General features: G+C 31.5%; 1 protein-coding gene across 2 annotated transcripts; it reads right to left on the bottom strand.

Annotated features, from left to right (window-relative positions):
- Positions 1 to 1,679: 1,679 nt before the first annotated feature.
- LOC140976497 (uncharacterized) lies at positions 1,680 to 5,087 on the bottom strand. Of its 2 annotated transcripts, none has more exons than XM_073440702.1 (2): positions 2,290 to 5,087; positions 1,680 to 2,205 (listed from the first exon to the last, which is right to left on the bottom strand). In XM_073440702.1, exons 1-2 carry the CDS (start codon positions 4,856 to 4,858, stop codon positions 1,784 to 1,786), a joined length of 2,991 nt encoding a protein of 996 aa, XP_073296803.1. In that variant the 5' UTR covers positions 4,859 to 5,087; the 3' UTR covers positions 1,680 to 1,783. The 2 variants fall into 2 exon arrangements, with proteins under 2 accessions (XP_073296803.1, XP_073296804.1); XM_073440703.1 differs by having other exon boundaries at positions 1,984 to 2,159.
- Positions 5,088 to 16,640: the final 11,553 nt, after the last annotated feature.

Here is a 16,640-nt window from a genome sequence, read left to right as displayed (position 1 = left end):
AACTATAAGTTATTAAGTAATAGCGGGAAAAAAAGAAATCATAGTAATGTATCAACTAAATAAATTAGTTAATTAGTGAAGTTTAAAAATTATGTCTGAACCACTAACCACAAATTTACAAGTTCATTTAAATTTAAATTTTAAAAATTAAGTCCAAACTTAATTATAAAACGTAGAAAAGATGTTGTAGGTTTAAAAAATATTAATAATAATCTATTTCATGTGAAAGAATGCATTTGTAAAAAAACAATATGCAAAAAAAAATTGATAGTATTCGACTTTTTATTTGAAAGAATGTATAGTTATGTATCAATTAAATTAATTAATTAATTAGAGTAAATTATAAACTATCAATTATAAATAATAGTGAGAAAAAAGAAATTATAGTAATGTATCAATTAAATAAATTAGTTAATTACTGAAGTTTAAAAAATTAAGTCTGAACCGCTAACCACAAATTTATTTGTTCATTTAACTTTAAGTTTAAAACATTAAGTCCGAACCATTTTTTGTTATAAAACGTAGAAAAGATGTTGTAGGTTTTTTAAAAAAATAATAGTCCATTTTTCATGTGAAATGGCATAATTGATGTCATAAAAGCTTTGTGTAGAAAATTTGTGTGGACAACAAAGCACCCACCCATTGCGTGGGATGTGCTTTGTAAGCCAATGGAGGATGGTGGCACGGGTTTAATAAACTTAAAAGCTTGGAACAAGGCACTACTAACGAAAACACTTTGGAAAATTCATTTGAAGAAAGATAGTTTGTGGATTCATCGGGTTAATCATACTTATAGTAGATTTGGAGATGTATGGTATTGGGGTTGGTACAAAGATGAATAGCCGTTGATCAAGCAGATCCTATCCATTCGTGACGAGTTGGTGCGACGCCATAATTCAGTTGAGGATGTCATAGTCAGTATAGATAGTTGGTTTGGAGGCAATCAAGGTCTTTCCCAAGCATATAACTTCTTCATTCAAGGTAGGGGGTATGGCCATGGAAACTACTTCTGAAAAAAACTTGCATATTACCTAAAATTGATTTGTATTTTGGTTACTATTTTTGGTTACTACTCGTGATAGACTTTATTTTGTGCTTGATAAATCTTGTGTGCTATGTAAAGCAGCGGATGAATCGGTCTTCTACCTATACTTTGATTGCGTTATATCTAAAAGTATTTAGAACAGTGTTCGCGATTGGCTGCGCATGAAGAAAACAATGGAAACACCGGCAGCAGTATTGGAAGCTTTTCGGACTATGCATAAAGGTAATTCCACACTTACCAAAATGCGTATTGCGGCACTTTCAGCTACTGTTTACCATGTATGGAATATGTGTGATGTTTGATAGCGAGAAGCCACATGTTCAAAAAAATAGTGAAGAAGATCAAGATTCAGACTTACCGTTATACCGAACTATTGTTATATTGATGTAATTTTTGGTACCTTTTTACTTTTATCTGTTCTATACTATCTCTTTGGATGTCCAGTGTATTTGTACATTAACTCTTTTTATCTCTTTAATGAATGGCTAGTTCATTAAAAAAATTTGGGAAAAAAATCATAGTAATGTATAGATTAAATAAATTAGCTAATTAAGTAATTAAATCAGAAAATCAAAAAGTCATATAAATAAATAAATAAAACATTAATTAAGTAATACCGAGAAAAATGATAACCAAGTAAATTCACATATCAAACACATATATGGATGGATAGGTAGATAGATAATAGATATTCACATTTGACAAAGCCATAATCAAATGAAACTAAAACTACAAGTTTCATACAATGCTGTAATCACTATATGAGGAAGATGTTATTCCAAGTGAAGAGGAAAATGTAGCCGTAGTGTCTCCATTCAGGTACCTCTTGAGGCGATCCAAGTCATCTGCACAATCGAGCATTGTAGGCCGAGTCGAAGGCGACTCCAGCGTGCAGAGGATTCCCAGTTCAATCAGTTCACCGATGGCTACTTCCCACATTCTCTTCACCTCCGAGGATTGATCTCTTAGTGTTCTTAGCAACGAAGGGTCGACCACGTTTTCGGTGTTTCTGTGGTAGTGATTCTTAACATATCTGTGCAGGCTCATCCCTCCAATGAACATGTCATCGGTAGGTCTCTTTCGAGTCACCATCTCAAGAACCAAGATTCCGAAACTGTAAACATCACCCTTGGTTGATGTATTCGATCCAAATCCGTATTCTTGAATGCAAAAATTAATATTAAAACACATAGGACATACTTATGGAGAGAATAGACATAGAAGGCCCGAAAAACGAGCTGTACCTGGTGCAATGTATCCGATTGAGCCACGTAATATATTGGCAGTGGAATTGCCTGTGCTCTCAACGCCCCCACCGTTCTCTGCTTCGATAGTCATTACCAACCTTGCTATCCCGAAGTCGGAGACTAATGCAGTCATGTCGTCGTTGAGAAGAATGTTGCTTGGCTTAAGGTCACAGTGTATGACTTTAACTGGAGAATGGTGGTGCAGATAAGCCATCCCTTCAGCAATATCACTGCAAATGTTCACCCTTTGGATCAGGTTCAAATCCAAGGATCCTGTTCGTAGACTGTTTGTTGTTTGCGGATATAGACAGCTATCTAAGCTTCCATTCGCCATATAAGGCAGGACTAGTGCCTTAAAATCAGGCAGGCTACAAGCTGTTATGATTCTTATCAGATTCCGGTGGCGTATCCTCTTCAATACCTGGCATTCTCGGTTAAAACTCTTCGTGGAATTTCTGGTTTGTACGTGTAGAACCTTGACCGCTATTAGTGTTCCGTCAGGCAGAGTTCCTCTGTAGACGTGACCGAAGCTGCCAGAACCAATGAGTCTTTGATCATCGAATTCCCCCGTGGCCTCCGATAGTTCTTTGTAAGTCATTCTCGGAAAGTTTAGTAACAGGTCAGCCGGCTGTCTTCTCTGTTTTCTTTCTCGACTTGATAAAATGATGACTCGTAGACGCTGACATCCGATCCAGCAACAGGCTATCGAGAATAATCCTGATATAAATATGACTATGCCGAAGATGATCAGGAAGAGGCGTAAGTGCGGAAGCCGTGGCTTATGTTTGCATTTCGGAATGCCTGGAACCTGCCCACAGAGATGTTGGTTGCCTATGAAAGATAGATTTGTGAGGGAATGGAAGAAATCCCCCGAGGGAATCATTCCAGAAAAATCGTTAAATGAAAGATCAAGAAAGGTCAAAGTCTTGATGTTGTTCAAGCTATCCGGGATCGTTCCGTTCATCTTGTTTCTTGAAACATCAAAAGTTGTTAGGCTCTTGAGACCGCCCAACGTGTCCGGAAGATTCCCTTGAATAGAATTATTCGATAAATTCAACACGTTCAGCTCATAGCAACTTGAAATCTGAGAAAAGAGAATTCCGTAAAAGTTGTTAGATGACAAATCTATCTCCTCAACACTTGATAGCGTGCTCAGTTCAATTGGCAAAGGCCCTTCAAGCTCATTATGTGACAGGTTAAGAAACCTTCTCATTTCATGCCATTTTGATATTTCCGAAGGAACCCTTCCGGTTAATCTGTTATGTGACAAGTCAACTTTTGACAGAGAAGTGCATTTGCCTAAGCTTCGAGGTATATTTCCTGAAAGAAGATTGTTGTCGAGGAATAGAAAATTTATCATCGACAAGTTTCCCAGTTCTTCTGGAATCTGATCAGACAAATTGTTATGTGACAGGTCCAACAAGCCAAGCTTAGTTAACCGGCCAAATGCAGCCGGGATCTTGGTGAAGAAGTTAAATGATAGAGAAAGCTGTTGCAACTTGGATAAATTACTGATTTCGTCCGGAATAATCCCCTTTAAACAGTTTGATGACAAATTCAGCAGCAATAGATTTGACAAATCCCCAACTTGGGGAGGAATTTGTCCAGTTATCTGGTTTTCTTGGAGTTGCAAGCTTTGCATATTTTTAAGCCCTGCAATAGAACTTGATAAATTCCCTCCAAGCTTCATGCTGGTCAACTGTAGCTCCTCGAAGTCACTGCAGTTTGCTAGTGCACGAAAGAAGGGTTCAAGATTAGTATTATCATCGTGGCTTATCATTTTATTACCTGATAAGTGAAGACTTTTCAAGTTCCGAAACTTTGAAAGAGAACTGGAAGGGAGTTCGCCTCGAATACTATTGTTCGAAATATCTAAACTGTACATCTCTGTGATGTTTCCCAACGAGGTGGGGATTTCTCCTGAGAGTAAATTGCTGTATAAATTCAAGTTCCATATGTTAGGGCAGTTTCCAATTTCGAACGGTATGTATCCGGTTAGGCTATTCTGAGAAAAATCTACATTTTGCAGCCTAGTGCAGTTGGCAAAAAAAGCTGGTGGTATCGTCCCACTCAAATGGTTTTTGAACAAAAGGATCAACCTTAGGTGTGAGAGTAAAGAGAACGAAGCGGGTATTTGGCCATGCAAATTGTTTTCATGGAGTGTGAGGTCTTTAAGTTTCCTGACTTGGGAAAGTTCCCAAGGAATGCTGCCGAAGAATTGGTTGTTGTCGAGGTAGAGATATTGCAGTTGCGTTAGATTTGAAAGCACGGGTGAAAGCTTTCCCAGAAGGCCAAGATTAATCAAGTTGAGACCGATCACACGATGCCTACCTTTCCTACTACTGCACATCACGTGTGTGAAGTTGCAGACATCGGTTCCCTCATCCCAATTCGACAGGTTTGAACCTGTGTCTGATAATAGACTGTTCTTGAATTTCAGTAGTGCTGCTTTATCGGTGTCTGCAGAGTGGTACTGGCGAAGACGTAGGCTCGGAATCGCTCTCTGCCCCAGCATCTGGACGGGGTGATGTAGCAGGAGGATCAGTATCAGTGTCTTCAAGAACATGATGCAAGAGAGGATTTTGAATCTTGACAATGATTATTTCCTCCAACATTGGGAAGGCTGCTACATATATTTCACTTGCCTAAGCAAATTGAGACATCAAACTTCAAGAATTTGCGTGGTTCCCGGTTGGATAAATGAGGCACTTTGAATTAGTGGTGGGAATGTTGAGGCCATAAAGGTATGATTTGGGGAGAGAATAAGAAATTTTTTGATCTTGGTTTAGTCATGGTGTGAGTGGACAACCAACTATGTTTGTAATGCATATATGCATTAAAATTAAGCAAAAAGTAGAACTATTGCTCTTGCAAAAGTCAAAATTTGTTATGAAGCGTAGGGATTAAAAAATCATTTTAATTTAAGTTTTAATAAATTTAAGTGTAATTCATGGTTTTTTTTTATCAGATTATAATTCAATATATTTTATAATTCAGATCATATCTCGCATCATCATATACAAACTCAATTTAAATGAACTTCTTTATAAATATTAGCATTGATATCTCTCATAGGTTATACAGTATTAATATCTACCACATATTCATCATCGTCACACTTAACTGTCCAAGATTGTACATTGCTAGCCTTACTTGCTAGTAAAATTTCTGATTTATGTCTCTTGTTCTTGTTCATCAATCTTACTTTTAAAAAACTGCACTTAAGCATTATTAAACACGATTATATATGTATTGATGTGTAATACAATAATATAATTGTTTTTAAAACTCACGAAAAATTGAATATAAAATAATGGCTATGTTATAAACGTGAAACTGGAGTTAAAAATATATATTTTGTTGCAAAAATATGAAATAATTTAAATATATGATTAGTGTTCCCAGGGAAACAAAGGATCTTTGGAAAAGATAGATGTATAAACCTTAATTATAAGGAAATTTACGACATATATATATATATATATATATATATTATTTTGAAAGGAAATTTACGACATATTTAAGAGGATGGAATTAAAGACTGTGTGTATATTAATTATTACATCATGCTTATATTTTGCTGATGTAACATATGCTTCTCACATATTGGAATTTTTGCTACATTTGTAAAGTCAAAACAACGTTTGTGGAATCCCAATAGTTTTTATCACAATATTGAGGCAGCTAGTCAGAGATTTAGTGCAAATTATGTAGAATTTTTTAATAATAGAGATTCAACCCAACTGAAATTTCTAAGATGAGTAGGTCTCTTGTGAGACGGTCTCACTAATCTCTATCTGTGAGACGGGTCAACCCTACCGATATTCACAATAAAAAGTAATACTTTTAGCATAAAAAGTAATATTTTTTCATGGATGACCCAAATAATAGATTCGTCTCACAAAATACGACAAGTTTTTGCCTTCTAAAATATGTCAAGGAACCTATGCAAATTACTATTGACGATTTGAATTTATTACATCATGTTCAAACTGTTCGATTGACATATATAGGTGTTATAGATATCAAAGACGATTCAATATTTTGTTTGGCAAAAACTTATGTGAGACGGTCTCTCGGGTCGTATTTTGCGAGACAGATCTTTTATTTGTGTCATTCATGAAAAAATATTACTTTTTATGCTAAGAGTATTATTTTTTTTATTGTAAATATCGATAAGATCGACCCGTCTCACAGATAAAGATTCATAATAATGCCTCACAAAAGACGTACTCTCATTTTGTTTTTTTTAGGAAAACTCAGAATTTGTATTTCTAGAAGATAAGTCGTCGGATGTTCCGTACTTTGAACTTCGTTAAAATTAAAGTAGGGAACTAGTGATGGGTGGTAGGGCTAATTAATTATTCCTAACACTTCAATATGGAAATGGGACCATTGCTAACCGTAAACGATCCAATATAGCTATTTATGTGTATATATATGGCTAAAAAGTGACAATTATTNAATAATCAAGAAATCAATCATCATCCAAAGTTAAGAAACAAATACATGAATCATGACGATATGTCATTTTATACTGATTATTATCTTTCATGTATTACATGTATCATATTTTTTAAGATAACTTAATGCATAAAAACCAATGTTTTATTTTAGGTTCAACTTAATTGATATTTTCTCAAGATAACTGAATATGTACATAACTAAATATGAGAAATATCGTAACTGAATGAATTTCATAAATATAATCAAAATGTATAAACTATGAAATCTTTTAGGAAACAAGTCCAGTATTAATTAATATATGATCCCTAAACATCTTAATTCGCATGCATTTAGGTCAAGGATCATCAATTCAATGGTAACTTATTCAATGACCACTTTATTTTGTTTAACATTTTTTCCAACGTCTAAAATACTTAATGTCGGCATACTTAATTCAACTATCACTTTAGTCACAAAGACTACAACTGAATTGTCGTAATATAATTTTAATGACTTAGACAAGATTCACAATTCTAAGCCAAAAAATAAAACTCCTTAACATACACCATAAAATAGTTCTTCAAAATAGGAGAAGAATTTAGACTGCATAGTAAAACTAATAAATTACTTCCAAATGTTAATTCGGAGAAGAATTTAGACGGCATAGTTGTGGGGAACCGGACGCTAATTTATTTCTTTATCATTCTTGAGAATTATTGGATCAATTAAATAAATTGGGTCTAAATTTTTTTTTTAAATACCGTGCGGAACATAATGTAATCAATCTGATATACATATCACAAGTTAAAAGTACAAGTCTTGTACATCATAGATCTATCAAACTAGGGTTCAACAACTACATATCAAGTGATGAAACCTATTCTAGTGCTGGGTCCGAATCTCCACGCTAATCTTGTTCTCTCATCCTCTCTTGACCTTGATCCTGTCCCACATGTTGTCATGCACACATACAGACACAACAACAGCCGGATAACTCCGGTGAGAATAATATTCCCAGTATAAACAATGTGTACATGCAATCATATGAATCGATATAAAAGCATGCAACAAATATCAATAACATGTATCCTAATCTGAAAGACATAAATCAATATAAAACTGTAAATAAACTCGTAACTCAACATCTCAGACTCAACTCATTTCTAATCTAGGGATCCCGATTCCTGGACATTGGCATAAGATACCGAATCTCCGCAATAGAAGCCGATCCGCTCCTACGCAACATCGATACAAACCAAGCATCCAGTGTCTTGGCATATCCGCCAAAGACTTGGCACCTCCGTCATTGACTAGGCACCTCCGCCCTGACTCAATACATGCTTTGCTATAACTCAATAGACTAAGCATATTAATCTCATAACTTGCAAACATCAATGCAATCAAATAAGTATGTGATTTAGGGAAACTCAAGTCAGATCTAACTCGAGTTATATCCTCCCGGTTCAACATTGATTTATACCTTTCGTTGTTCAGTTGAAACCGTTGTTTGTTCTTCTATCGGTTTCAAAGGAAGTCTCGATGCCGAAGCTGTCAATACAAATCTGAAATGCCAATGTCGAGTAGCACAATATCAACATATCATTCCATGTAAGACATGTAAGGATCAATATTCACTCTCGGTACATTTTGACAGTATAACGGCGTCATTTCGATATACCGACAACTCAATCATCAATCGAGTCAATATCACAACATCATATAAATTTCATAACCACAATTTATAACATAATCTGATACCAAATCTGTATACTATCAATCAAATCAATTCTGAAAAATCATAACAATTTTATACGGTATCTATTCTTCAATCCGATTTCGATTATACAATGGCTAATATCTCACGAACACCATACATCAATCATATCTGATTCCTTCACTATCATATTTTCAAATCGTATCAAAACATAAGAAAACTTACGTCTTTGTGTAGCCGTTGGCGAGAGGATCTCAGAACTGTGTTCGGATTCAAATTCTGATAAATGGATCTTGTCAAATCACTATTTAAAGCTCAAAAGAAACTTAAAGCTTTTCCCTGAAGTTTTCCCCTTTTCTTCATCAAATTCTCGAGCTGGAATGAAGATGACACACACACACACACACACACAGCGCATGTGCGCGCAAAGTTCTGTTCCAGCTTCTTGGCTACCGCCCTCCTCGCGCATATGCGCGCCACGTCTCGTGCATATGCGCGAGGTCCTCTGCCTTCGTGATTGGTCTCTCGCGCATATGTGCGCATCTTCTCGCGCATGTGCGCACAACTCTCTGCCCGTCACTCATGAACCATGCTTTTCATGTCATTTCCATGTCTTCTCTACTCGTTCTATAATCACATCAATTTATCAGTTAATCAATCTCAGATTACAGCGATAAAATCTCAGGCATTACAATAGTAAAACTAATAAATTACTTCCAAATTTGTTAATTCGGCTATTCATAAGCATGTAATATTTAGTATCATAAAGGTACCCCAAAAATATTTTGCAGCTTTGAAGTGGTCAATCCCACGAACATTCTGATATATATAATGACTCACCATGTTTTCAACAAAACTGAAGGAAGAGATAACGTTGTGAAACCTTAAATACTATTAACGTGAGACTTGTTTAAATATGTATAGCTTTCTTAATCTTATAACATTAAATACTCATCGTCACTAGAGAATAATCCTTAAGGTTATTTCATATAGCCTTCTTACTCTAGATCACTATTGAGGAAAATTTTTTCGCATCCATCTAATGCAAAATTTAAATTAAACTGACTATGAACGTCATGGCCAAATGAAGAAAACTTTTTTAAATACATGAGAAAATATTTTCATGCAGTCAACTTCTTCCCTTGAATGAATTCCTTCTTATGTCATTCAAAGATGTCTAATGAGACTTTATTTTTCTTAAAAAATCATATGTAACAAATATCGCATTAACCAACTTTTATACTCCATTGTTTACTATTAAATTCTTTTATCATTCATGACATTATACCACAAATTATATTTCTTATGCATATGGTTTGTGAAAATATCTTAAGATCATTTTCGGTTCAAGAATAAACAGTCATATTATTTCATATACACATTATAATCACTTCTTATTATTGATCTTTTTTTTATTTCAGTAGATCTTCTTAATGTTGCATCAACACTTTTCAATGAAATTATATCGTATTGTTTAACTGAATGCTCAATGCCTTGATGAGCAATATTAAGATTCACACGATCATGATTAAAAAATTTGTTAAATTTATATGATTGGTTCCACAACACACACGTTAATTTGAGGGCTGTTGTGAATAACAATCAATATATAACTTATGTAGATGAATTAACATCATAATGATCAATATTATGAAATTGATCGCTCATACTAATCAAGTCATTCTCAAGAAATTTCGCATATCTTGATTCCACAAACCTTATTATTTGTGTTGAACAATAAAATATATATCATTTAGAACTTTGGAATATCCAATGAAATACCTATTAATGGTCATCAGGTGTAACTTGTTTTCTTACGGTCAACTCTTGCTTTAGACAAGCATACTCAAACATGCATATGTCCCAAACTTGATTTCCAATATTTATATAATGCAAATGTCGTCTCATGGACAACCTCATTTGAAATACGATTTAATTTATACGCAGTCGTCCTAAGAGTTTCAATTCACAAGAAGTTAAGAATTTTGGAGCTGCTAATCACGCTCCATACAATGTTCATTCTCAATGTATCTATCATAGTACCTTTTACCCATCTCATCTCATGATACTACTTCTCTACTTCTACCTTGTATGTTTTATCAAATATCCAATACTTCATAGTTGTTAAGAAGCAAGTAAAAATATATATGTCGTGAGTAATCATAAATAAAGGTAATAAGGTATTTTTTATCATATAAATCCTAAACATATGTAATAATGATATCCTATATGTCTAAATTTCTCTTTAACATTTTTCTTTGACATATTGGTCTACTTACTCTTTATGCAGTCCAAATAAATCCCAAACTATTAAAATACAGATGTCACATAACAAATTAATATTAATTCATAATATATTTCTTAATATCAGTATTTTCTTTAATGAAATAGCAGATATATTTCGTAAATTAATATAAAAAGACTATCAGACAAAGTATATATCATTTTCAAAATTTTCAGATTTATAAAACAACTAAATGATAAATCTGAAAATTTAAGAAATTTCCATTCGATACTAGTCTTGAAGCTGAAATCAAATTTCTAGAGAAATTCGGGATAAAAGTCTTTTCCAACAGCAATATAAAACCACTATGCAAGTTTCGACAACTTCCATCTATGAGATAATCTAGTTTACTAAATATATGATGCATGAATTACTTCCTAATGGCTTCTTGAGTCTTGCAATCATTGCGCATTATAAGTAACATGGATTATAGAATCACAATCAATCTACCAGATTTTATGACTAACATTAAAATACTATGAATTAAAACTATCTCAAATATTTCAACCTCAATAGTTTTAAACTGAGTTGTTACATCTTCTTATGTGTATGACATAGTCGTGCACTCGAATATTGGTAATATTTAAAAGAGAAAACTATATAATTAAGGTGCTTATGATTGTAAGAATACTGTCATACTGTTCGATTGAACCATTGATCTTAGCAAAAATATCGATCTTTATGAAACTATTTGAGAAACAATTATGTACCTCCCACTTTTCGTTAAGATAGTCGTATGAATAACTGATTTCAGTAACTACATGTGATTCATCTTTCTTAATAGTAAATCAATGTTCATTAAGGCTAAATGAAGAATAATCTTCTCCTTCTGCAACTCATAATTATAACTTTAAATCCCGGAAATTAATATCAAGGTAATTAACAGGACAAAATGCTATAAAATAAATATAAATACATGCTAATGTTACTAGATGAAACATTAAACCATATGACATGTTTTACTCATGTAAATCATGCGACAAATATGAATCACTGACATAAAATTGTATGTGAGCTAAATTTTTAATTCAGTTATATTCAAACAAATAATGATATAATTAGCTATTGAATTATAATATGTAGGATCGAACACTTGTTGCTTTATCAAATATTATAGTTGGTAATAATGGTGCGACTCAAATATTTTAAACTGCATGCATCCCAAGCACCATTTTTCGATTGCTCTACCCAAGAGGTACAATTATTGCACCTTAACATAATATATTCTTAATTAATGTGGTTAAATTAAGAAAATAATTAAATATCACATACTAATTAATTATATTTAACAAAATGAAAATTTATGTGGGATAAATTTTATTATTTAAATATACGTAATTAAAATTTATATATCTTATGACCAAATTTGATTTTAATAATTTATGTATAATTTTAATTCAATCGAATATGTTGTGTCTAATCTTCAAAAATTTAAAATCATACGAATCACTAGGATATTAAATTATTTATGAATAAAATATTTATTTTCCATAATTATCCATCTCCAAATATTTTATCAAAATTAACCAAATTTGATAAAATGATGAAAAATTCCATTTTTTTTTGTAATTTATGTTCGTTATTACTAAATGTGATTCAAACAATTAATGTACAATTTAATTCAATTAAAGATATTGTAACTATTAATTAATAAATTAAAATTATATGTATCACTTAAACATTAAAAAAAAATATGTTGTGAAAAAGTAAAAATTTACGATAAAAAATAAAAATCTCAAACTCTCAAAATTATCACACTATACACTTTATAATATTTTTCTCTCAACTCAATTGTGATTTTCTTCACAAATGAGAGATCTATTTATAGAAAATCTTTTCAAATAATCCAAAAATAAATTACATCATTACCTTCATCATCACACACAAATTTCAATATTCAACACCTAATTTTACCTAATTTTCAACAATATAAATATTTATGCTACTAATCATTTATCATAATAAATGTCATTCATGTGATCCTCAACTCACTTAATGCATAATTTCACATAATTAAGAGTATTGTAGCTAAAACTTAAATATTTAAAATTATAAGGGTTGATTGGAAATAATTTTGGCTTTATTTAATTTTTATATAATATTTATTTAATAACATAGTTAAAACTTTTCAAGACTGCTCCTATGAAAGATGGGTATGGTTAGTCTTTTTAAATACTTAACTCCTAGACAATGACAAGTCAATGAAATTTAAACGATCTATCATATGTGTATTTCATAATTATTATTACTTAACTATCCATATTTTGAATCTTTATGAGCCAAATTTTTTTTTATTTTCTAATTTTATTATTCACATTTTTAACTTAATTTGTTCATATAAAATTATGAGGAACAAATAAATAATTAAATATGAAAAATATGTGAATATTTACATGACAATTATTAAATTTGATTTGCATGTATTATTATGACAATAAATATAATCATAATATTAAAAATTTCATATAGCCAAGCAATAGTTACACATAATTTTTTGCACAATATATTAAATTATATTCCAGATAAGTAAATAAATCACAAAGTTTGACATATCTTATCCAAATAAATTTTACACATGCAAAATATCTATAATTTTTGAAAGATAATAATTTAAAAGATAAAAAATTTAAAATATTGCACGAGTCAAAAGTGCCTCAAATTTCAAAAACCTCAATTTGCAAAAATCCACAATTTGTCAACACCAATATTCGAAATTGAACCCTAACCCTAGCCCTAAATCCGGTTGACATCTCCACCACCTTCTCCTACCATTGATGTTGAATTTGAGACATGAACTGAAGAGCTCCCACGAACACAAAAAACAAAGATTTTCTAAATCTTTATGTAATTACATAGATGATGTATTTCTGAATAACTGCGTAGATTTAAGAACCATGTACGCCACTATTTACAAAAGTTCTCTAATCATCATAGAGAAACTCAAGATTTGAAAAATCTTGATAATTTTTATCCGGTATATAGCAAATCAAATCTCAAAATATTTACCGGCTTATATAGATAATATTCTTAATTATCATATTTATTGAAATATGTTGATTATAATTAAATTATTTTATGAATTTAAATAAAATAATCTAACATTAATTAGTTAGTTTCTTTTATTAACGTAATTTTGGTTAAAAAGTATTTCCCTACTCTAATTTGATTTTTTATTTTTTTTATCACAAATTAATTTTAATGACCATAAGATAAAATATTGATGTTATTTCAACTGGATTAATTGTAATCGTCAAATGAAATTGTTTTGTCGAATAACTGATTCAATGAATATATAACATTTCTTCCTGAAATCCTATTTCTACCCAATTATTATACTTCGATATAAATATTAATTCAATCAGATTCGGGATTAAACAAAAAGATCTTTTTTAGAAAAATTTGTAAACCGTCTACATTTGGTAAACTCCTTTAATCTTATTGGGTTAATTCAATTAAAACTTGATTTTCAAAAATTTAAATACATGCCCGAGCCATACTTTTATAATAAATTTTAGACAAAATAATATGTTTTTAAATAAAATAAAACCAAAGATAATGCATGTAAATTAAATTTTTGATTTTTTTTACCCAGTCAAAAAGTTTAATCAAATATAAATAATTAACATAATTTCAATTTTAAATATAACTTCACACAAATATTCATTTGCTTGTGTGGGATCATAAATTGTAGTGATAAGTGACAAACCTTCATATAAAGTTCTAAAATTTTCAAATATATGTGGTGAAAATTAAGATTAATTGCATACAATATATTTGTAAAATCTCGAAATTATCAAAAACAAATTTGAAAAAAATAATCCTTCAACTAATTGTTTTTTCGAATATTGAGCTCACAATATTGAGCATATGTGTGCTCAATATTTGAAAACACACCGAGTTAATAGATTATTTTTTATTAAATATTTTAGAAATTTCAAAATTTTAAATGGATTATTTATGCAACTAACCTTAAAAATTATTTGTCAAATCAATAAGCATAAAATTCATGATTATCATTGACGAGTTTGCCCACGTGGTTTCCATGAGCCAATTAATATCTTCTACTGTTGCTATTAAGGGTGAGGGCAATAGACAGACCAATTAGTACAATGATATAACTTATTTTATTCTTTATTTTTTAACCATTTCTTTTCTTATTCAGTTTTTTTTCTGATCCCAAATGTCATTATTTACTATATTGGATTTTATTTTTCTATGTTTTTCGTTAAAAAAAAATACACTGTACAAACATAAAAAGCGTGTCTGAACGAACCAAACGCGCGTGCAACTTTAGCTTATTAAATTAATCACATCCATTATTAAAATGTCATTTAATAGGATTAATTATTTATGTAATTTGCAAAATCTCATTTTTTTTCTTCATTATAATAATAATAATTATCTGTTATTGGATTAATGAGTAGATTATGTCGTTTAAAAAAGTTGGCAAAATTTGGAGTGATGATGACTTAGAAGCACTAGAAACATCAAGCCAAGTGGAGAGTGATCATCATAATCATTGTTGTTTTATACATAGTATAAAAAGAAATGCTTTTGGTTATGATTCCATCTATTTAATACTTAGCCAGTTAAATTTGCGCATAATACACAGTTATATATATATAATTTATTTTATATATAACAAATATGTTGGTGTCATGTGCGGGATATCTTGAGATAATAATATGAAAATAAAGCATAAAATAAGAAATTGAGATTTACGTGAAAAACTCCTAAAAATTATTATGGTAAAAATCACGAGAAATATTAAAAGAATTTCACTTTAATATTTTATGGTTTACAACCACTCATTGTATTTCCAAAGAGAACACATACTCTCTTAATACAGGAGAACAAAAACCTTACAAATATTATAGAACTAAGCACTCAAATTCTATGAGATGAGAGAAAAACTCGAATGAGATACATTCAGATGCATCATTCCAGTGTGAAACCCTCGTCCGAACACAATTTCAAAGTTTTTGCCTGACAAAATCATATAAAAGTGTTCTTCGATTTTTTTTCTTTGAACAATCCTCACACCACCCACCTCATTTAATTCCACCATCCATCGATGCCGACATTTATCTCACTTGGAGATTTGATTGAGAATCAACACTACTCCATACATATTTTCAATCTTTTCATTCCATGTGCTTACATTTCCACTATGCTACTTGAGGGTCTACAACACTCAAACTTGTGAATGTTCACTGGCTTAGTTAGAACATCGGCTATGTTATCCTTTGTATGAATCTTCTACATATCTACACTTCCTTCTTTTACTAATTCTCACAAAAAATAAAATTGAACTCCGATGTGTTCAATCTTGTAATGAAAGTTTGGATTCCTTGTGATGTGCAAGGAACTTTGACTATCACAAAACAAAGGAATATTATCTTGTTTATGCCTGATATCTTTCATTAACCTTTTAATCCATATTAGCTCCTCGTAAGGTTGAGTAGTTTTCATTTATTCCACTTCCATTGTAGATAACGCCACAACTGTTTGCATTTTTGAAACCCAACTTACTGCTCCCTTTGCAAGTGCAAACACGTAACCAGTAGTTGATTTTCTCTTATCAGGATCACCTGCATAATCTGAATCGACATAGCCCTAAGTGTAAGATCCAATCCTCCATAACATAATGCAGCATTTGATGTATCCTCAATATATTTAAGGATCCTATTAATAGTGCTCCAATGCTCTCGTTCAGAATTCGCTATTTACCAACTTACTGCTCTCACTGCTTGTGCAATGTCCGATCTTGTACAGATCATGTCGAGCATCAAACTTCTCACTGCTGATGCATATGGTACTCGAGACATATTCATCATCTCTGCTTCACTGCTAGGACAGATCTCAGAGGATAACTCGATTTTACATTTTGAAGCGTTACAAGAC

Source organism: Primulina huaijiensis, chromosome 5 (genome assembly GCF_012295235.1).
Source record: "Primulina huaijiensis isolate GDHJ02 chromosome 5, ASM1229523v2, whole genome shotgun sequence".
In the NCBI taxonomy this organism is placed as follows: domain Eukaryota; kingdom Viridiplantae; phylum Streptophyta; class Magnoliopsida; order Lamiales; family Gesneriaceae; genus Primulina; species Primulina huaijiensis.
The sequence above is the reverse complement of the archived record's forward strand: the minus strand, read 5'-3'. Positions and strand labels throughout refer to the sequence as shown.

Excerpts from the sequence above, each read along its gene's own strand:
- LOC140976497 (XM_073440702.1), bottom strand. The coding sequence starts at position 4,858 with ATGTTCTTGAAGACACTGATACTGATCCTCCTGCTACATCACCCCGTC. Across the intron at positions 2,206-2,289 it reads AATCGGATACATTGCACCAG|AATACGGATTTGGATCGAAT; the intron begins GTACAGCTCGTT and ends TTTGCATTCAAG.